Source organism: Eurosta solidaginis, chromosome 3, assembly GCF_040869045.1.
Source record: "Eurosta solidaginis isolate ZX-2024a chromosome 3, ASM4086904v1, whole genome shotgun sequence".
NCBI classification, from domain to species: Eukaryota; Metazoa; Arthropoda; class Insecta; order Diptera; family Tephritidae; genus Eurosta; species Eurosta solidaginis.
This window is the reverse complement of record NC_090321.1, coordinates 161,247,580-161,265,117: the sequence shown is the minus strand read 5'-3', so window position 1 is coordinate 161,265,117 and position 17,538 is coordinate 161,247,580. Positions and strand designations below refer to the sequence as shown.

At 36.9% G+C, this 17,538-nt stretch overlaps 1 protein-coding gene across 6 annotated transcripts in view; it reads left to right on the top strand.

Annotated features, from left to right (window-relative positions):
• speck overlaps positions 1–17,538 on the top strand; it is a 330,661-nt gene that overhangs the window by 273,787 nt on the left and 39,336 nt on the right. For all 6 annotated transcript variants that reach the window (XM_067773564.1, XM_067773563.1, XM_067773561.1 and 3 more), the window contains one exon: positions 8,282–8,458. In XM_067773564.1, the coding sequence (XP_067629665.1) occupies positions 8,321–8,458 (138 nt within the window). In that variant the 5' untranslated portion in view covers positions 8,282–8,320. The remainder of the gene's footprint in view (positions 1–8,281; positions 8,459–17,538) is intronic.

Below are 17,538 nucleotides of genomic sequence, written 5' to 3'. Positions count from 1 at the left end.
ACGCTCACTGAAGTCGTAATACCAAATTACGATACTGAATTCTGATCAAACGTCACGCCCAAGATTTTGGGGTGTAAGACAGTCGGTAGCGTAGTGCCATTGCCGTGGATGTTCAAAATGGTCGAAATTTGGGACTTCCATGTTGTAAATAAGGTCGCCGATGATTTAGTTGGTGATAATGTCAGGTTTCGCGAGGCGAAAAAACTGGAGAAATCAGGGAGGTAGCCGTTTATTTTGTTGCCCTTTGACCTTTTAGGTCATTTGTTGTTTTACAAAAACCTACGAATGGGAAAAATTTCCACGATTTGGCACCACTGAACCATATTGGACCGACAGGGCGTATGATGAACATTTAATTATTACATTAACGTGCATTTTAAATTTAACCGGTTATTACAAAAATAACTAAATACGACTTATGTTATTTTCGAAATAACTGACTCAATTATCTGTCTTCTTGCAATGTATAAAAATGCTCATTATGTAGAATATAAAATGCACAAAATTAGTGCAATAAGTGTTTTACTAATCACTGACCTGATACAGTGGCGCAACTATACCATCTGTATCCCGTGGCAAATTCTTTTGATGGGACCCTTTATTGTAATCTCGTAGAAACACCTCTGCAAGGCATTTCTGCACTTATGTTTTGATCAAAAAATGCGCTGAACACGTGCAAATACGAACTCAATAATTAGTTATTTCCAGGGACCCAAACTGTTATTCCTTTAATAATAAAGTTCTTCAGAAAAAAATTATTTTCATAATTTTAATTTTTTAGTCCAAAAGAAATTATTAAATCCGGACTTCTATATTATAAGTCCGAAAATAAAATAAAAATCCGAACTTTTATTTTTTAAGGAGAGAATAAGAATTGGGCCCTATAACTATGGAACGGTTCATCCAAATGAGACAATTTTTTTTCATAGAGAATCCTTCTTGATTCAACAGAAAGCGGTGTATGAAATTTCGGGGCAATATCTTAATTGGAGCAAAATTTATGGCGAAAAAACAAGTGCAAGTTGACTTTAGAAAACTATAAATATAATACTGTAACGAATTTGCTTGCAAATCCTCTTATTTTCAATCCTCTACTAAGTTCGAATCACTAAACTGTTGAATAAATAACTCCAATTTGTAATAATGCAAAATGACCTTTATTCAAGTACTTCACAATAACAAACTGTGCAACGAATAGCTTGCTTAATAACCACACTGATTGATAGCTCAATGAAACTCTACTATTCAAAATAACACTGCTAGATATCGTCTTAATCAAACTGCTTGACAACTCAAATCAAACTGAATTACTTTTCACTCGCTTGTGCCGCTTTTATAGTTTACGCTGCATACATCTAGGCTCTTCTATTTCCAGAACTTACCAACTATTTCGAGTGTTTATAGTTCTTATATAGTTTCTACTTGTTTACAATTTTCTACTTTTCAGCGTCTCTCAGATGTATGTGAGTTTGTAGTTTACAGTCTCCCGCACACACATAAGCATATAAGTAAATTCATCTGTGTGTGACATCTCATCTCTCGCTGCCTTGTATGTAAATGTTGCTCGTCGGAATGTGTACATATGTGTAGACGCAATTATTGATTCGTTTATGTAGATACATAATGATTGAATTATTGATGTGACTTCACGTCACTGCTTAGCATCGGCCTGGAGATGGCAGCACTCCTTAGTTTTGCTAATATTCGTAACACTGCCCTCCACCTAAGTCTGATCGTCCCGATCAGACAAATCTCCCAATCTAAACGCCGCTAGCATCTCCAAATGTACCACCCTTCTAATCCGTGGTTTCCCAGTGGTTTGTATGCGGTAGATGGTATCACTGATCTTCTTCACAACTTTGTACGGGCCTTCCCAACTGCACCGAAATTTGGCTGGAACACCTTTCCGCCGGCGAGGGTTGTTTAACAGTACCAAATCTCCATTCCGGAAACTTTCCGAATTATTTTCCCTGTCGTACCTGTGTTCCATCTTACTACTCATTATTCTGGATCGTTCCCTCGCAATCTGTTTCTTGGCCAATGAAGAATTACTTCGCAGAGCTTGCGCTGGACGGATTTCCTTTGCATAATCAGTATCGTTCCGACGCTTCACAACAGTAGTGTGCCTTGGCTTGAAACCACCATTGCATTCTTTCTTGGTTTTAGTACGTCCGTTAGGGCTTTTCAATGCCAGTGTTTCTCTCACAGGTACCTTCGGTTTTGATTTGTTTGGCCCATTTGTTCCATCAACCTTTACCTTTGAATTTCGTGGCCTTCGTCGAGTCTTCTCCACCAGTACCCGATTACTGCTGAACCTTTTTTCCAAACTAAAGTTAAGTGGCACATCTTGGTTCTCATAACGCATCACCCTTCCCTGCATATCGATCTTGATGTCATGGTCAACCAAGAAATCCACTCCCAATATAACTTCATCAACAATCTCCGCCACAACAAATTTGTGTAGAACCATGACCTTCCCAATCAATACTTCACATATCACTTCTCCCTGAACTTGGTTATACTCGCCAGTGACCGTACGCAACTTTGCTCCAGGTAACGGTTTTACTCTCCTGTTGACCAAGTCAGATAGGATCAAGGAATGAGATGCGCCCGTATCTACAGTCAGTACACGTTCTTTACCATCCACATTCCCTCTGACGGTAAGACTGCTTGATTTCCTTCCAATTTGCGACACAGATATCACGGGACATTCAATAGCCTGTGCAAGTTTTCGTTCTTTACATTCGACACGCTCTTGCTCATTTCCGCCAGCTTTGCGTTTACGGCCACCCACATTGTTGGAACTATTAGGACCAAGATCGCAATGACGTGCAATGTGACCTGGGTTGCCGCATTTGAAACATTTAATAACTCTGGCATTCTTCTGTTGAGATCCCTTCAGTGCTTCCAAAATTGTGTCTACCCACTCTGGCCTTTCTACTTCCACACGGCGTGCTTTGAAAACTGGCTTACACAGAAGCGACGCTGTTTCCTGAATCAGAGCTTGTGACACCGTTTCTGCGAATGTTGGCTTTGGGTTCGCGTATGTGGCTCGCTTCGTTTCGGCGTCCCGTATGCCATTTATAAAGCTCTGAATCTTCACTCTTTCCGTGTATTCCACGGGTGCATCCGCATTTGCAAGATAAGCCAATCTTTCAATGTCCGAAGCAAACTCCTGCAAAATCTCATTTGCTTTTTGGTAGCGGTTTTGCAACTCAATTTGGAATATCTGTTTCCTATGCTCGCTTCCATAACGTCGTTATACAGCAGCCATCAATGCTTCATAATTGTTCCGCTCTCCTTCGGGAATCGTCTGTAGGATTTCCGCAGCTGGCCCCTTCAATGCCACGAACAGTGCAGCAACTTTATCTTCCGCATTCCAGTTGTTCACTGCTGCGGTCTTCTCAAACTGTAGCTTGAAGACCTGGAAAGGAAGAGAACCGTCAAAAGATGGTGTTTTTACCTTTGTATTGCTTGCTGAAACAGCTGGGCGGTTTAATTGCAACTCTTGTATACGACCTCTCAAAGCATCCACCTCGGCTTCGATTTTTTCCTCAAACTGCGTTATTTTCTCGTCCATACGTGCTTCGAGTTTTGATGATATACGCGCCTCTTGTGCTTCGAGTTGTACTGTTATGCGTGCTTCTTGTGCTTTCAGTTGTGTCTCCATCTTTGATGTAATCTTTGTCGACATTTCTGCCATACGCGTTTCTTGTGCTTCAATCTTCGATGTAATCTGTGTCGACATCCAGCTGAGATGACATGTTGGTGGATATTTGTGATGACATTTCTGTTATACGTGCCTCTTGCGCTTCCATCTTGGATGTTACTGTCGATGTTTGAGCAGTTATTGCAGCCAATATCATGTTCAAGTCTGTGCTGGTAACCGTCTGCGATGTTTCGTTTTTCTCTTCAATTTTTGTTGTTGTTTCGTCCCCATCAGGATAAAAGACAAACTCGTCCACATCAATTCCTTGCGACTCCATTACCTCTCGTAGCCGTGCTTGAAGTTCGATCTTATTTCCGGTTGTATTTAATCCACGGTTCTCCAACTCCTTTTTCAGTTGCTGGATCTTCAATTCACTGAACTTTGCCATGCCCAAGTTGTATTCCCAATCTTCGGAATTTATTCAACAATTCCTCTTCTGACACCAATTGTAACGAATTTGCTTGCAAATCCTCTTATTTCCAATCCTCTACTAAGTTCGAATCACTAAACTGTTGAATAAATAACTCCAATTTGTAATAATGCAAAATGGCCTTTATTAAAGTACTTCACAATAACAAACTGTGCAACGAATAGCTTGCTTAATAACCACACTGATTGATAGCTCAATGAAACTCTACTATTCAAAATAACACTGCTAGATATCGTCTTAATCAAACTGCTTGACAACTCAAATCAAACTGAATTACTTTTCACTCGCTTGTGCCGCTTTTATAGTTTACGCTGCATACATCTAGGCTCTTCTATTTCCAGAACTTACCAACTATTTCGAGTGTTTATAGTTCTTATATAGTTTCTACTTGTTTACAATTTTCTACTTTTCAGCGTCTCTCAGATGTATGTGAGTTTGTAGTTTACAGTCTCCCGCACACACATAAGCATATAAGTAAATTCATCTGTGTGGGACATCTCATCTCTCGCTGCCTTGTATGTAAATGTTGCTCGTCGGAATGTGTACATATGTGTAGACGCAATTATTGATTCGTTTATGTAGATACATAATGATTGAATTATTGATGTGAATTCACGTCACTGCTTAGCATCGGCCTGGAGATGGCAGCACTCCTTAGTTTTGCTAATATTCGTAACAATACTATGAGAGATGGTTTTAGTTTTTCTATAACAAATTTCTGGTTTCACAAACAAAAACCTCAAATGACCATAAAGGTTTCAAATCTAGACACTTGGAAGAATCTATTGGTAAAAAATTCGTTTCATTTGGATGTGCCGTTCGAAAGTTATAGGGCCGTACTTTAATTTGTCCTCAAAACATAAAAGTCCGAATTTAACCTTTAGTTATGGATATTTTTGAGTGAAGTGCGAAAAATTAAGCTTATGCATGATTCGTCATGAATTCCCATAAGTTTTCACCTAGGGCAATTTTTTAAGCGGAATCTTTCTACTCAAAAAAAGAAAATAACTATTAAAGTGGGCACTGCTTATTTGAATTAATTTCTTTTAAAGGGTGAAGATACTGATGTGTTTTTGTAAATACTTTTTTCACAATGATTTGTGGTATATATGTGTACAAATTTTGAATTTAAAACCACCTTGACTGTATACCAGTTTGTAATTTTAAAATTATTTTTGCATGTTTATTAACTAATTGTAGATAAATGTAGATGAGCCCAAATTATCTATTAAGACGACCGAATTAGTTCCCTGCCTTCAAGGTAAATTAAGCAAATCATAGTTTTTTAGCCTCGCTTCAAGGACTTCTGTAAATTCAAACCATACTCTTTTTAGGAGATGTCAATACTTTGGTGTAGCAGAAGAACCATTTGCTGTACAACTTGAATTGGTGTGATGGTAGAGTAATAGCGTTCATCTATGTTACCGCATTGGCATACGGAAGACAATTTCCATAGAATCAAACAACAATCTGACTGCGCAGGGTTTTGAAAATCCCTAAAAGAGTTTTACATCCCAGCATCTGCCATCACTGGAAAGCTTATACCAAATATGCAATAAAATTTTCCGGCTCTTTTTGAGAAAACCGCATTTTAGTGCATCATCATGTAACATCAATTACATTGTTTGACTGTGAAAATATACTCTTGGCGAGATGTGCCAGGCTTTGTAGGTCTATACGAGAACATAAACCCTACGTACTCAGAATTTCCAATATACCCTAAAATTCTGAAGTTAGGGGCCAAAAAACGCCAAATCGTGAGTTATGGACAAAGCCCGGTTTTTCGTAACTTTGTTGTAAGTATTGACAAAGTTCATCATTCTTTACTCATCCATAACCTCGATCTGCTTTCAACCAAGTCTCACTCGTTGAATATTTTCTTATTTTCAGCACACAACCCAAAGTGTGGTTGTTTAGAAATACGTTATCCGATATAATAGACGTTTCCTCCGGGGTTCATTAAGTTAGCCGTCTTGTCCCGAATCTGTTCCTGCTATTCATAAATGATTATCAAGCGGGACTTTTATTTAGGCCTTAAAAATAAAACTCCGGATTTAACTTTTATTTCCGGATTTTTCTTTTAAAAAGTCCGAGTTTAACTAGTTCTACCGGACTCAAAAAATAAAAATACATTTTACTTTTATATGTGGACTTTTATTGCTATAGGGATACCTAGGAACTCAAACATTTTCCTATGACAATTTCTTAACCAGGACTTTTTCGACTGCGAAAAAAAAATTATTATTTTCGGTCCCTGGATTTTTCAATATATTTTGCAAGGTTTTTCTGACATTTCTACAAATAAATTTTATAATTCGAATTATTGGAAGCGCGAAAATATACTTTTTTATGACGTAACCGTTTAATCGTATAAAAAACAGAAATAAGATTATAGGCCAACTTATTTTAGCTCACAGGATAAGAATCCGTAAAAAAACTTAGGTGGACTTCGAATTAAAACATAATTCAGGCACCTCGCGCACTATTGCAATAGTACATTTTCATTACGTAATCAATTTTCTGAATATAAATTCAAAAACGCCGATTCTAAAAGTTTTATTTTAATTTGCGAGTATTAAAGATTGGAATATGATGCTCAGCCATGCAAATCAATTCTTGGCATATTTTAATTTCAAAAATATTTTTAATTTCTAAACATTATGTACTTACTAAAGAAATTTATAGATTGTTGCGCATGACTTGTGTGGATGGAAATAAAGGTAAATAGCAAAGCACATGTGGAATGAGAATATCATGGCTACTGGTCCGAAAACGCTGACGATTTATAATACTTCAAACTATACATCAATGATTTTGATTTTTTTGAGTAAAAACAACGATACACCTTAGGTACTATTGGGTTCGCCCAGCATCGCATCATCTGTTGAAGCCCAAATGAATCCTCAAAAAAAATTGCTATGATTTTCGTGAAGTGCGCTGTACACACCATGTTTTCTTAATTCATTAGCCATGTATTTCCAACCTCACTCGAACTCCCAATACCTGGAACTAATAACATAATTTTCTTTATTTGTTTGTGTGTCCGTGTCTTTCTGTCAGATATCGATAAACCGAGATACAAATTAGAGAAATAATTCGTTTTAGCGCAGCTTAAGACATTGTTCAGGATGAAAGAGTGAATTAGAAAGGATAGGTTCCGTGTGGACACAATTGTAAAAAATGGTCGTGCATTGATTTGGCTATATCTGTCCCGCATAAAATGACGAACAATAATGGAAGACAAGAGGATTTATTTACTGTCATTTCAAAAATAATTAACTCTTGAACTTTAGCAGGCACGTTACAAACAAAAAAATGTAAACTTATAAACCCTACCTAAACCCCATTTTCCGGCAAGCGATACCTTGACCCACTTTCCGAAATGCCCTCGATCGTTAAAGTCCAGAAGTCTATTTGCGATCTTTGGAAGGTTACTGTTTCCTCATTTCATTAAATTCAAAAAATGCAAATCTAACATTTTATTGTTCATTGGAACAAGAAACCAGGATTGGCCCCGTCATTTTCCACCATTTTCCATTTTCTGTTTTGGAATTACACTTAGGTAATTCACAAGGTAACCTATTTATCGAATGTGCTATGTATTAATAACATTTTATATTGGAAACCATGGAAACAACTAAAAACTTAAAACTTTAAACCGAATACGAAACTCATGTGAGTTGCCGAATTGTATGACAAAATACCCAAAATTTAGTATACTAAGAGAGAAATATATCAAATATAGGTCTAGTCGAGTATACAAAAGCAACATACACAGAATTTCCAATGGACCCTCAAAATCTGGAAATAAGGGCCAGAACTCCTTTTTTTATATCCTGAAGTATATATTGGCCAACAAGATTTTCCCTTAATGTCATTGAAAAAATTACATCTCGGCGCTTCCAACGGTGTACAACTGTTAACTTCACAGTTTAAAATTTCTGAGAACAGTACAAAACATACCGTTTGCGTTAGTTTGGAAAAGTTTTCTTAAGCATTTTTGGTGTTATTTATACGAACCTGGTACCTTCGGATTGGTAGGCCATCAAACTACTTCTATACTCTATGCGTTAATGTACTTTTAATAAATGTAAAGTACCAAGGTTTAGTTTTAATTAATAATTATTTTCAACTATTTTCAGCTATCCAACTTCTATCCGATATCGAGATTGACACAAAAGATGGATAATGTATTAACTGCATCTGAAAACTTAAAATCTAAACCAGCACCTTCAAACACATACCATTACGTGGTGGAGCCAGTTACAGATAAGGATAAGGACGATATTTTGGCTATGCTTAGAAAATTCTTTTTTAAGGTAAGTTGTTGGTAAAAGTTTGTCATCGTGAATAAAAATTGAAATATATTGTTGGTAGTACATTCTGCATTGGTATTAACTTGTATTGGTTAAGGGGATTTTCGTTAGCGTTTTCTGGGAAAATAGCGATATGGAAAATTTGTTTTCATCCCAACCACCCCACTGTCAACTTGTAGAGGTAAAAAAGATTTTAAGAACTTGACTAATGCGGTAAAACACTTAAATGGAACACTTTATTTGCATTATTGCCCTTAGAGCAAATATTTTCCTTCAGGATAGCCAAACCATAAAGGCCAAAATACATGTGCGCTGCTAATTTTGACACTTTTTTAGACACATGCAGAGTTGGGCAAAATCAGTTCGAATAAAAAATATCGGTTATTTACGAATACATCAAATTTCGTTTATTTAAAGAAATTTTATTTGAAACACGAAAAGAAACACTTGTTTTCTTTCAGTTAACAGACAAAATAATTTGTTTGCTTCGTGTTAATAATATCTTTAAATGAGCAAACTATGAGTTTTCGAAAAAAAAAATTTACGGAAAATAATTTAAAAATAAATTATCTGTAATAAATTTATTCAGGGATAATTTATTCACTTTTTTGAATAATTTTATCACTTTGGGATCAATTCGTGATGATTTGTGGTTATTTAGGAGTCCGTCTACCTAACCGCGATAAGGCTCATTCTCATATGTTTTTTTTGCTTTAACATGAAAGCTTCTTCAAGCGGATTGAATAGCCTTTATATCGACAGTCTAAAATCGAATTTTTTGGGCTAAGAAGGTCTAATGATGAAATGAAGTCCTGTTTCTAAATATCTATATATAATTATTTAAGTATTAGATAGAAAGAGTAATAATAACTACCTGCAGTATGACCACATACAATCACGTTTTGAATCGCAAAAACATTTTTTACACTAAGGGTTTTTCAATTACTTTTCCAATTCCTTAAGGTAATGGGAATTTTGTAATTACTTTTGGGATTCCTTGTAATGTAATTGGAAAATTTTCAATTACATTTTCAATTCCTTTCGAAAGTATTGCGACAGAAATTACATTTGCGTAAAGCATTTTTTTGTTTTTTTTTTTTCAAATAAAAACAAACAATATTTTTGTACTTGACCCTCAAAAAAAAGAAATGGGTTTTTCAAGAAATTGAAATGTCATCAATTCCTTTGCTGTGGAGGAAAGGAGCTGATTACTTCCATCAATTACTTGTAATGGGAAATTGAAGGTAATTTAATGCCTAAAGGAATCATTACTACCCAGCTCTGATTATCGGCAACTTCTCTTTTGGTGTTGAGCATTCTATTTGCTAGGGCCCACATGCAGAACGGCAAGTTATTTTTTTAGCTCAGAGTAAATTTAAAATATTTGTCAAAAACATATGAGTTTAATCCCTCATGTCAGGTTAACTCCGTGTTAAAATGTTAATTTTTCGTTCCGCAAGTGAGCCTAGGACTCTTAAAAATACTCGAATAAGTAAATTAATCGAGTATTCGATTACGCGATCTTAGATTTTTGTACGATTATTAATCGAATCTCACTATTCGGATTTTTGATTTATTTATATTATTCGAATAATCGCACCGCAATAATTATTCGATTTTTATACTCAGCTGAGCAGAGCTCATAGAGTATATTAACTTTGTTCGCATAACCTTAATCCGAAACGGCATAAACTAATCGAGATAGATATAGACTTCTATATATCAAAATGATCTGTGTGAAAAAAAAAATTCATTTAGCCATGTCCGTCCGTCCGTCCGTCCGTCCGTAAACACGATAACTTGAGTAAATTTTGAAGTATCTTGATGAAACTTGGTATGTAGGTTCTTGTGCGCTCGTCTCAGATCGCTATTTAAAATGAACGAAATCGGACTACAGCCACGCCCACTTTTTCGATATCGAAAATTTCGAAAAACCGAAAAAGTGCGATAATTCATTACCAAAATGGATATAGCGATGAAACTTGGTAGGTGCGTTGACCTTATGACGCAAAATAGAAAATTAGTAAAATTTTGGACAATGGGCGTGGCACCGCCCACTTTTAAAAGAAGGTAATTTAAAGTTTTGCAAGCTGTAATTTCGCAACCGTTGAAGATATCATGATGAAATTTAGCAGGTTCGTTCCTCCTATTACTATATGTGTGCTAAATAAAAATTAGCAAAATAGGATGACGAACATGCCCACTTTAGAAAAAATTTTAACAAAAAATGTAATATCTTTAGAGTATATAAGTAAATTATGTCAACATTCAACTCCAGTAAAGATATGTTGCACCAAAATACAAAAATAAAAGAAAATTTCAAAATGGGAGTGGCTCTGCCCTCTTTCATTTAATTCGTCTATAATACTTTTAAGGCCATAAGTCGAACAAAAACTTACCAATCTTTGTAAAATTTCGTAGTTGATTAGATTCTAGGACGATAACTGTTTTCTGTGAAAATGGGCGAAATCGGTTAAAGCCACGCCCAGTTTTTATACACAGTCGGCCGTCTGTCCTTCCGCTCGGCCGTTAACACGATAACTTGAGCAAAAATCAATATATCTTTTCTAAACTTAGTTCACGTACTTATCTGGACTCACTTTATCTTGGTATAAAAAATGGCCGAAATCCGACTATGACCACGCCCACTTTTTCGATATCGAAAATTACGAAAATGAAAAAATGCCATAATTCTGTACCAAATATGAAAAAAGAGATGAAACATGATAATTGGATTGCTTTATTGACGCAAAATATAAATTTAGAAAAAACTTTGTAAAATGGGTGCGACACCTATCACATTAAGCAGAAGAAAATGAAAAAGTTCTGGAGGGCGAAATCAAAAGCCCTTAGAATCTTGGCAGGAATACTGTTCGTCGTATGCCATATATAAATAAATTAGCGGTACCGGACAGATGATGTTCTGGGTCACCCTGGTCCACATTTTGGTCAATATCTCGAAAACGCCTTCAGTTATACAACTAAGGGCCACTCCCTTCTAAAACCCTCATTAATACCTTTAATTTGATACCCTTATCGTACAAACATATTCTAGAGTCACCCCTGGTCCACGTTTATGGCGATATCTCGAAAAAGCGTCCACATATAGAACTAAGGCCCACTCCTTTTTAAAATACTCATTAACACCTTTCATTTGATACCCATATCGTACAAACACGTTCTAGAGTCACCCCTGGTCCACCTTTATGGCGATATCCCGAAATGGCATCCACCTATGGAACTATGGCCCCTCCCTTTTAAAAAACTCTTAAATACCCTCCATTTGATACCCATGTCACACAAACACATTCCAGTTTTACCCTAGGTTCATTTTCCAACATTGTGATTTGCACTTATTTTGTCTCCAAAGCTCTCAGCTGAGTATGTAATGTTCGGTTACACCCGAACTTAGCCTTCCTTACTTGTCAAAATCAAAGTTTAACTTTGTATGAAGTGTTCATACAAAAAAGTTACGTATACGCCGTGCATGTACCACATATCTGTTCTTTGTTGAATCTTTAATTTGATCGATTTGCAGATATTGAACTCTGAGAATGGTATATTTCAACAATGGTGTTCTCAATTGAAATTTTCCGAACTTTCTGCTCCTGGTATTGAAAACATAAGCAAGCATACACAACTTTCGGGAAAATCAATCTTTTGGTAAAAATTTCAAAAAATGGCCAAAAATATAAATCTTTTACAAAGTTTGTGAACTTATTCGAAGTCATCACATATGTCTTTAGCTTAAAAGATTGGCCATTACCATTTTTTCAAGGTGTCATACCTGATCTCTCTACGAAAAGTACGCTCGAAATCGACCGGGATGTAGTGAGTGATAATCGGCTGGCATGAGAGCTTTGAACACCGATTTATCGAAATAATTGCATGAAACTCAAAAAATATATCTCATATTTTTCTTCGTCTTGGCTCCAGGAATACGTGAGTAAAGTATTTAAATACATTTTTGAACCACTCAGTATAAAATCGCAAAAAGCCAGACGGTTTTTACGAATACATACTTGAGTGACGAAAATCTAAATATGTCACGGCGGTGGCAGTTTTGAGAGTCAGTTACATACTACAACTTCATTTTGTTTCACAAATATGTCAGCGCTAGTTCTGTTATTCCTTGCAGTGTCTTTGTCGATAATTTGGGGACATTATGGACATTTTGGGGATTTTTTGGCATTACATATTACCAGATAACATTAAGGACTATCAAATATGAGAAATGCTCGGCATTATTCATTATTCTTTACGGTATTATTTCACACAGTTTTGAAATTATTTCGGAGAAGTTCCGTTCTGCCCATCGTTAAGTCTTTCTAGAAATAGTCCTGACCCCAAAATCCAATCTTCGCTAACGCTAAAAACCAATCGCCAAAAATATAGAACACAGTATGAAGTGCGCAGAAAGCATGCAACATTTAGTACAATGTGGTCATATGGAATAACCGCCTAAGCCCTATATATAAGTATATCAGTTAAGCTGTTATTCCTTGAGACCACATGGTAATAAATGTTGCATGATTTTCTGCGCAGTTCATACTTAGATATTTATGGCGATGGAGTTTTAGCGTTACGGAATGTTGCAATTCCTGCCCTACCATTAAATAATAACGAAAATAGTGGCAAGATAAGCCAAACACGTCAGTGAATCCGTTATGTATGCAGCATTACAGCTACGTTTTGTAAGATACATAATTGTAACCCCATGTATCTTTTCAGCCATAACCGTTTAGACGGTTAAGCGCCAATTAAGTAAGTAAGTAAGTATCTTTTCACCAAAGAAGCCTTGAACGATGCTAGTGGGATGAAATCAGTAATTTAGCTGTTTTTACTTTTTATTTTTTCTGCTGCTGCGGATCTGAACAAAAATATACCATAAAGCAGAGTCATTGTTTTAAATGTAATAGCAATTCTCCTCTACTATGAGCTATATTTTGGTCTATTTCCGGGTCCTTCAGGGGTAAAATCTTGATCGTTTGGGGGCCACTTCGGTGTAGTTTCGTGATGACATTGAGGACTATTTTAGGGTCTTACGGGCCATTTCTTCATAATATGAGTGCTCGAAATAGTCGCCACAGTCATCGTAAAATTATCCCGGGAGGACCCTGAAACAAACCAAAATATTATACAAAGAACCAAAAACAGACACTGAAGTGATCTCAAACTGTGGTCGAATGATCTTGAAATGACCTGGAAGTACCCTAAAATAGTCCACAAGATCATTACGAAATGACTACAAATTGATCCCAAAATGACTCCGATTACCCCGAAAAGATCTACAAATGACCCCGAGAGAATACCGAAGTAGGTACCGAGGTCATCAGGAAATGACCACATATTGATCTCGAAATAGCCACGGAAAGCCACGAAATAGTCCCGAAATGATCCGGAAATAGCCCCGAAACGATATGAAAACTACCCGAGACAGCCCGCAAAACCATCCTGAATTTATCCAGAAGTAATACTTAAAATATATTGGGAGAAACCCGGTAAGATAATCAGGAAATTACCACGAATGAACTTCGAAATTATTCCGGACGAACCAAGACATAGTGCCCAAATAATCCCAAAAGAGCTAATAGTTCTCCCGAAATAACCCGAAATAGTCCCTAAACCTTGCTGGAATGACCGAATGATCCCGAAATTACCAGGAAAGACAACGTCCCAACTAGCCTATAGCTCTACCCCAAAAACATATCGTTGCTAGTAATTTTTTTTACTATTTCCTGCACGACGTAGTTCATAGCACCGCAAAAGAATTCCTATCACTTTTTATGCAATGAATTCGGAGCAGTAGCAGAGCATATTTTTCGCTGCTACTGCTGCTCTGGAGAAGCAAACAGAAACATTGGTTTAAAAAGAAAAATATTGAGCTTTTATGCTTAAATTTATCTACGTATAATATAACACTCGAATAATCGTTCAGCAGCGATTATACGAATAATCGGCGGCAAGTAATTATTTGAATAATCGACGATGTACGATTATTCGAGTTTAATAATCGAATTCTGAAAATCTAATATTAGAGCATTCGAACAATTCGAATATCGATTTTCGAATATCACGATGCAACTTTTTTACATTTGCTTTAAATTTTTTCTAACCTAAATTTTATTCATTTAAAAATTCAAAATGCAGCACCAAATATTCATAATTTCAAAAAAATCAAATATTAATTATTAAAATGCAAACAAATTAGACATTTTAAAAGAAATATTGAAGAGAAAAGAATATGTGAAAAAAAGAAAGACTAATGCAGACCGAGCAAAAGCGTGCTACTTTAGAAAAAGTTCAATTGAAAAGCAAAACCATATATAACAACATGTGTCTCCCTGCTCAGGGTATAAAAAAGATGATAATTCCATGGTCACAATGAGGTCGACGTTTCTCGTGGATGAAGTTTATCGTTGTGCCAAAATTTAGTAACGCGCTCCCCAATGGAATAAATATAGGAGAGGGTAATTTAAGAGTAGGTATTGGGTTTTTCATTTTAAATTTTTATACTAGAATCATATAATACTTATCTTTAGTACTTTGTTTTAGAGAACAGTTCTAGGGTCGTTACTCTATATCGAGAAGAAAAATTCTTTCAAATTTGGAAACAATTTGTGGAATCTAACAGATTTGGAATCGTTTTCCCTGTTACAACTTGATACAAATATTTGTTTTAGTGAGACACACGTTAGAAAAAGCCCTAATACTCAACTTCGGGGACATAGCAAAAGATACCCATACATGTCTAGAGGATTGTGTTGGGGCGACTGTATTGGATTACTTGAAGCTTGCTAACTGAACGCTCTGTAGGCTGCTTTGGTCATCCCTATATTTTTACCAGTGCTACCAGCAAGGAGTTGTAGTATTTTTAAGCGACTTTGTAAAAATCGTTAATGCTCGACGGCGTTCACTGGAACTTTAGAGCATTAACGCATAAAGATTTTGTCAAAATAATTGATTAGTGAATATGATTCGCTTTTTAAATAATGGACCGAATACGGAAAAATATCTGCTTGATCGACATTTTACCAAATGTAGCACTGACCAGCCATTTGTGATTAGGGGTTTCAAGATGAAGGTTACGGTATAAAAACTTTGAGACATTGAGTTGGATCTTCGAGCAACACGACTCGTTGGGATTTTTAAAAACTATCGGCTAAGGCATTTTGCCCGGGTCGCTGTCGGTTCGGGGGCATACAGCCTTACTGTGCTTGTGGTTCTTTAATCGGACAATAGGAGGGGCGTCGATCAATATATCTCATCTTGGTTTCCACGATTTCGTGAGGTTCTGTGGTCAAGCCACTCTGACCGACTTCCATGTCTGGAGCAAAATTAGTTTTCCATGTTATATTTGCACATTTGGTAAGATCATACGCGGCCTTTTAAGCTAGGTATTTAAATTTCATCCTTCTCCGAAACCCAAAAAAAAAGGTATTTAAAAAGGATTGTCTGTCTTATCTCGATGACTGGTGTCCTCAACTTGCAGTATATATGACGAAATAAGCAACCGATATATTTTTTTATAATAACTGTAACTAATTTAGTGCAATTCCTCTTATTTGCAACCTTCTACTAACGTTCGAATCACTAAACTGTTGAATAAATAACTCCACTATTCAATACTGCAAAACGGCCTTTATTCAAGTACTTCCCAATACCACCACTTCTCGACAGATAGCCTACTTAAATCAAACTTAATGCTGATTCTCAGTTTTACCTCCTTTTATGCTCTGTGATTTCTTGTTCGCCTACTTCTAGGAGCTTCGTCCCGATCAGACAAATCTCTCGATCTAACCGCTGCTAGCATCTCCAAATGAACCACCCTTCTATTTCGTGGTTTCCCAATTGTTTGTATGCGGTAGATGACATCACTGATCCTCTTTACAACTCTGCACGGGCCTTCCCAACTGCACCAAAATTTGGATGGAATACCTTTCCGCCGGTGAGGGTTATATAGCAGTACCAAATCTCCGTCCAAGGAACCTTCCGAGTTATTGTTCTTGTCGTACCTGTGTTTCATCCCACTACTCATTATCCAGGACCGTTCCCTCACACTCTATTGTTTGACCAATGAACTACTTCGTAGAGCTTGCGCTTGACGGATTGGCTTCGCATAATCAGTATCGTTTCGACGTTTCACAACAGTAGTGCGCCCTGGCTTGAAACTACCCTCGCATTCATTCTGGGAAATCCTTTCCTTCGGTTTTTTGCGTCCATTTGGTTTTGTCATTGCCAGTGTTTCTCTCGCAGGTACTATTGATTTCGCTTTATTTGGCCCATTCGATCCATCAACTTTTACCTTTGACTTTCGTGTTCTTTCTCGAGTCTTCTCCACCAGCACTCGCTTACTGCTGAACCGTTGCTCAAAACTGAAGTTAAGTGGCACGTCCTTGTTCTTATACTGTATAATCCTTCTCTGCATATCGATCATGATGTCATAGTCAACTAAGAAATCCACTCCCAATATGACTTCATCAACGATCTCTGCCCCAACGAACTTGTGTAGAACCATGACCTTACCAATTAAGACTTCACATACCACTTCTCCCTGGACTAGGTTATACTCGCAAGTAATCGTACGCAATCTTGCTCCAGGTAATGGCTTTACTCTCCTGTTGACCAAATCAGATCAGATCAAGGAATGAGATGCGCCCGTATCGACAGTCAGTACACGTTCTTTGCCATCCACATTTCCTCTGACGTTAAGACTACTCGATTTTCTTCCAATTTGCGAGACAGATACCACAGGACATTCAACAGCTGGAGCTAGCTCTCGATTTTTACCTCTGGCACGCTCTTGTCCATCTCCTCCCGCTTTGCTTTTACGGCACCCAAGTTGGAACTACCAGGACCGGTGCTGCAATGGCGTGCAATGTGACTTGGGTTACCGCACTTGCAACACTTCATAACTCCGGCATTTTTCTGTTGTAACCCCTTCAGTGCTTCCAAAATTGTGTCTATCTAGTCTGGCCATTCCACTTCCATGCGATGAGCTTTGTATGCTGGCTTACTCAAAAGTGAGGCTGTTTCCTGAGCCAGTGCATGCGATACCGTTTTAGCAAATGTTAGTTTTGGAT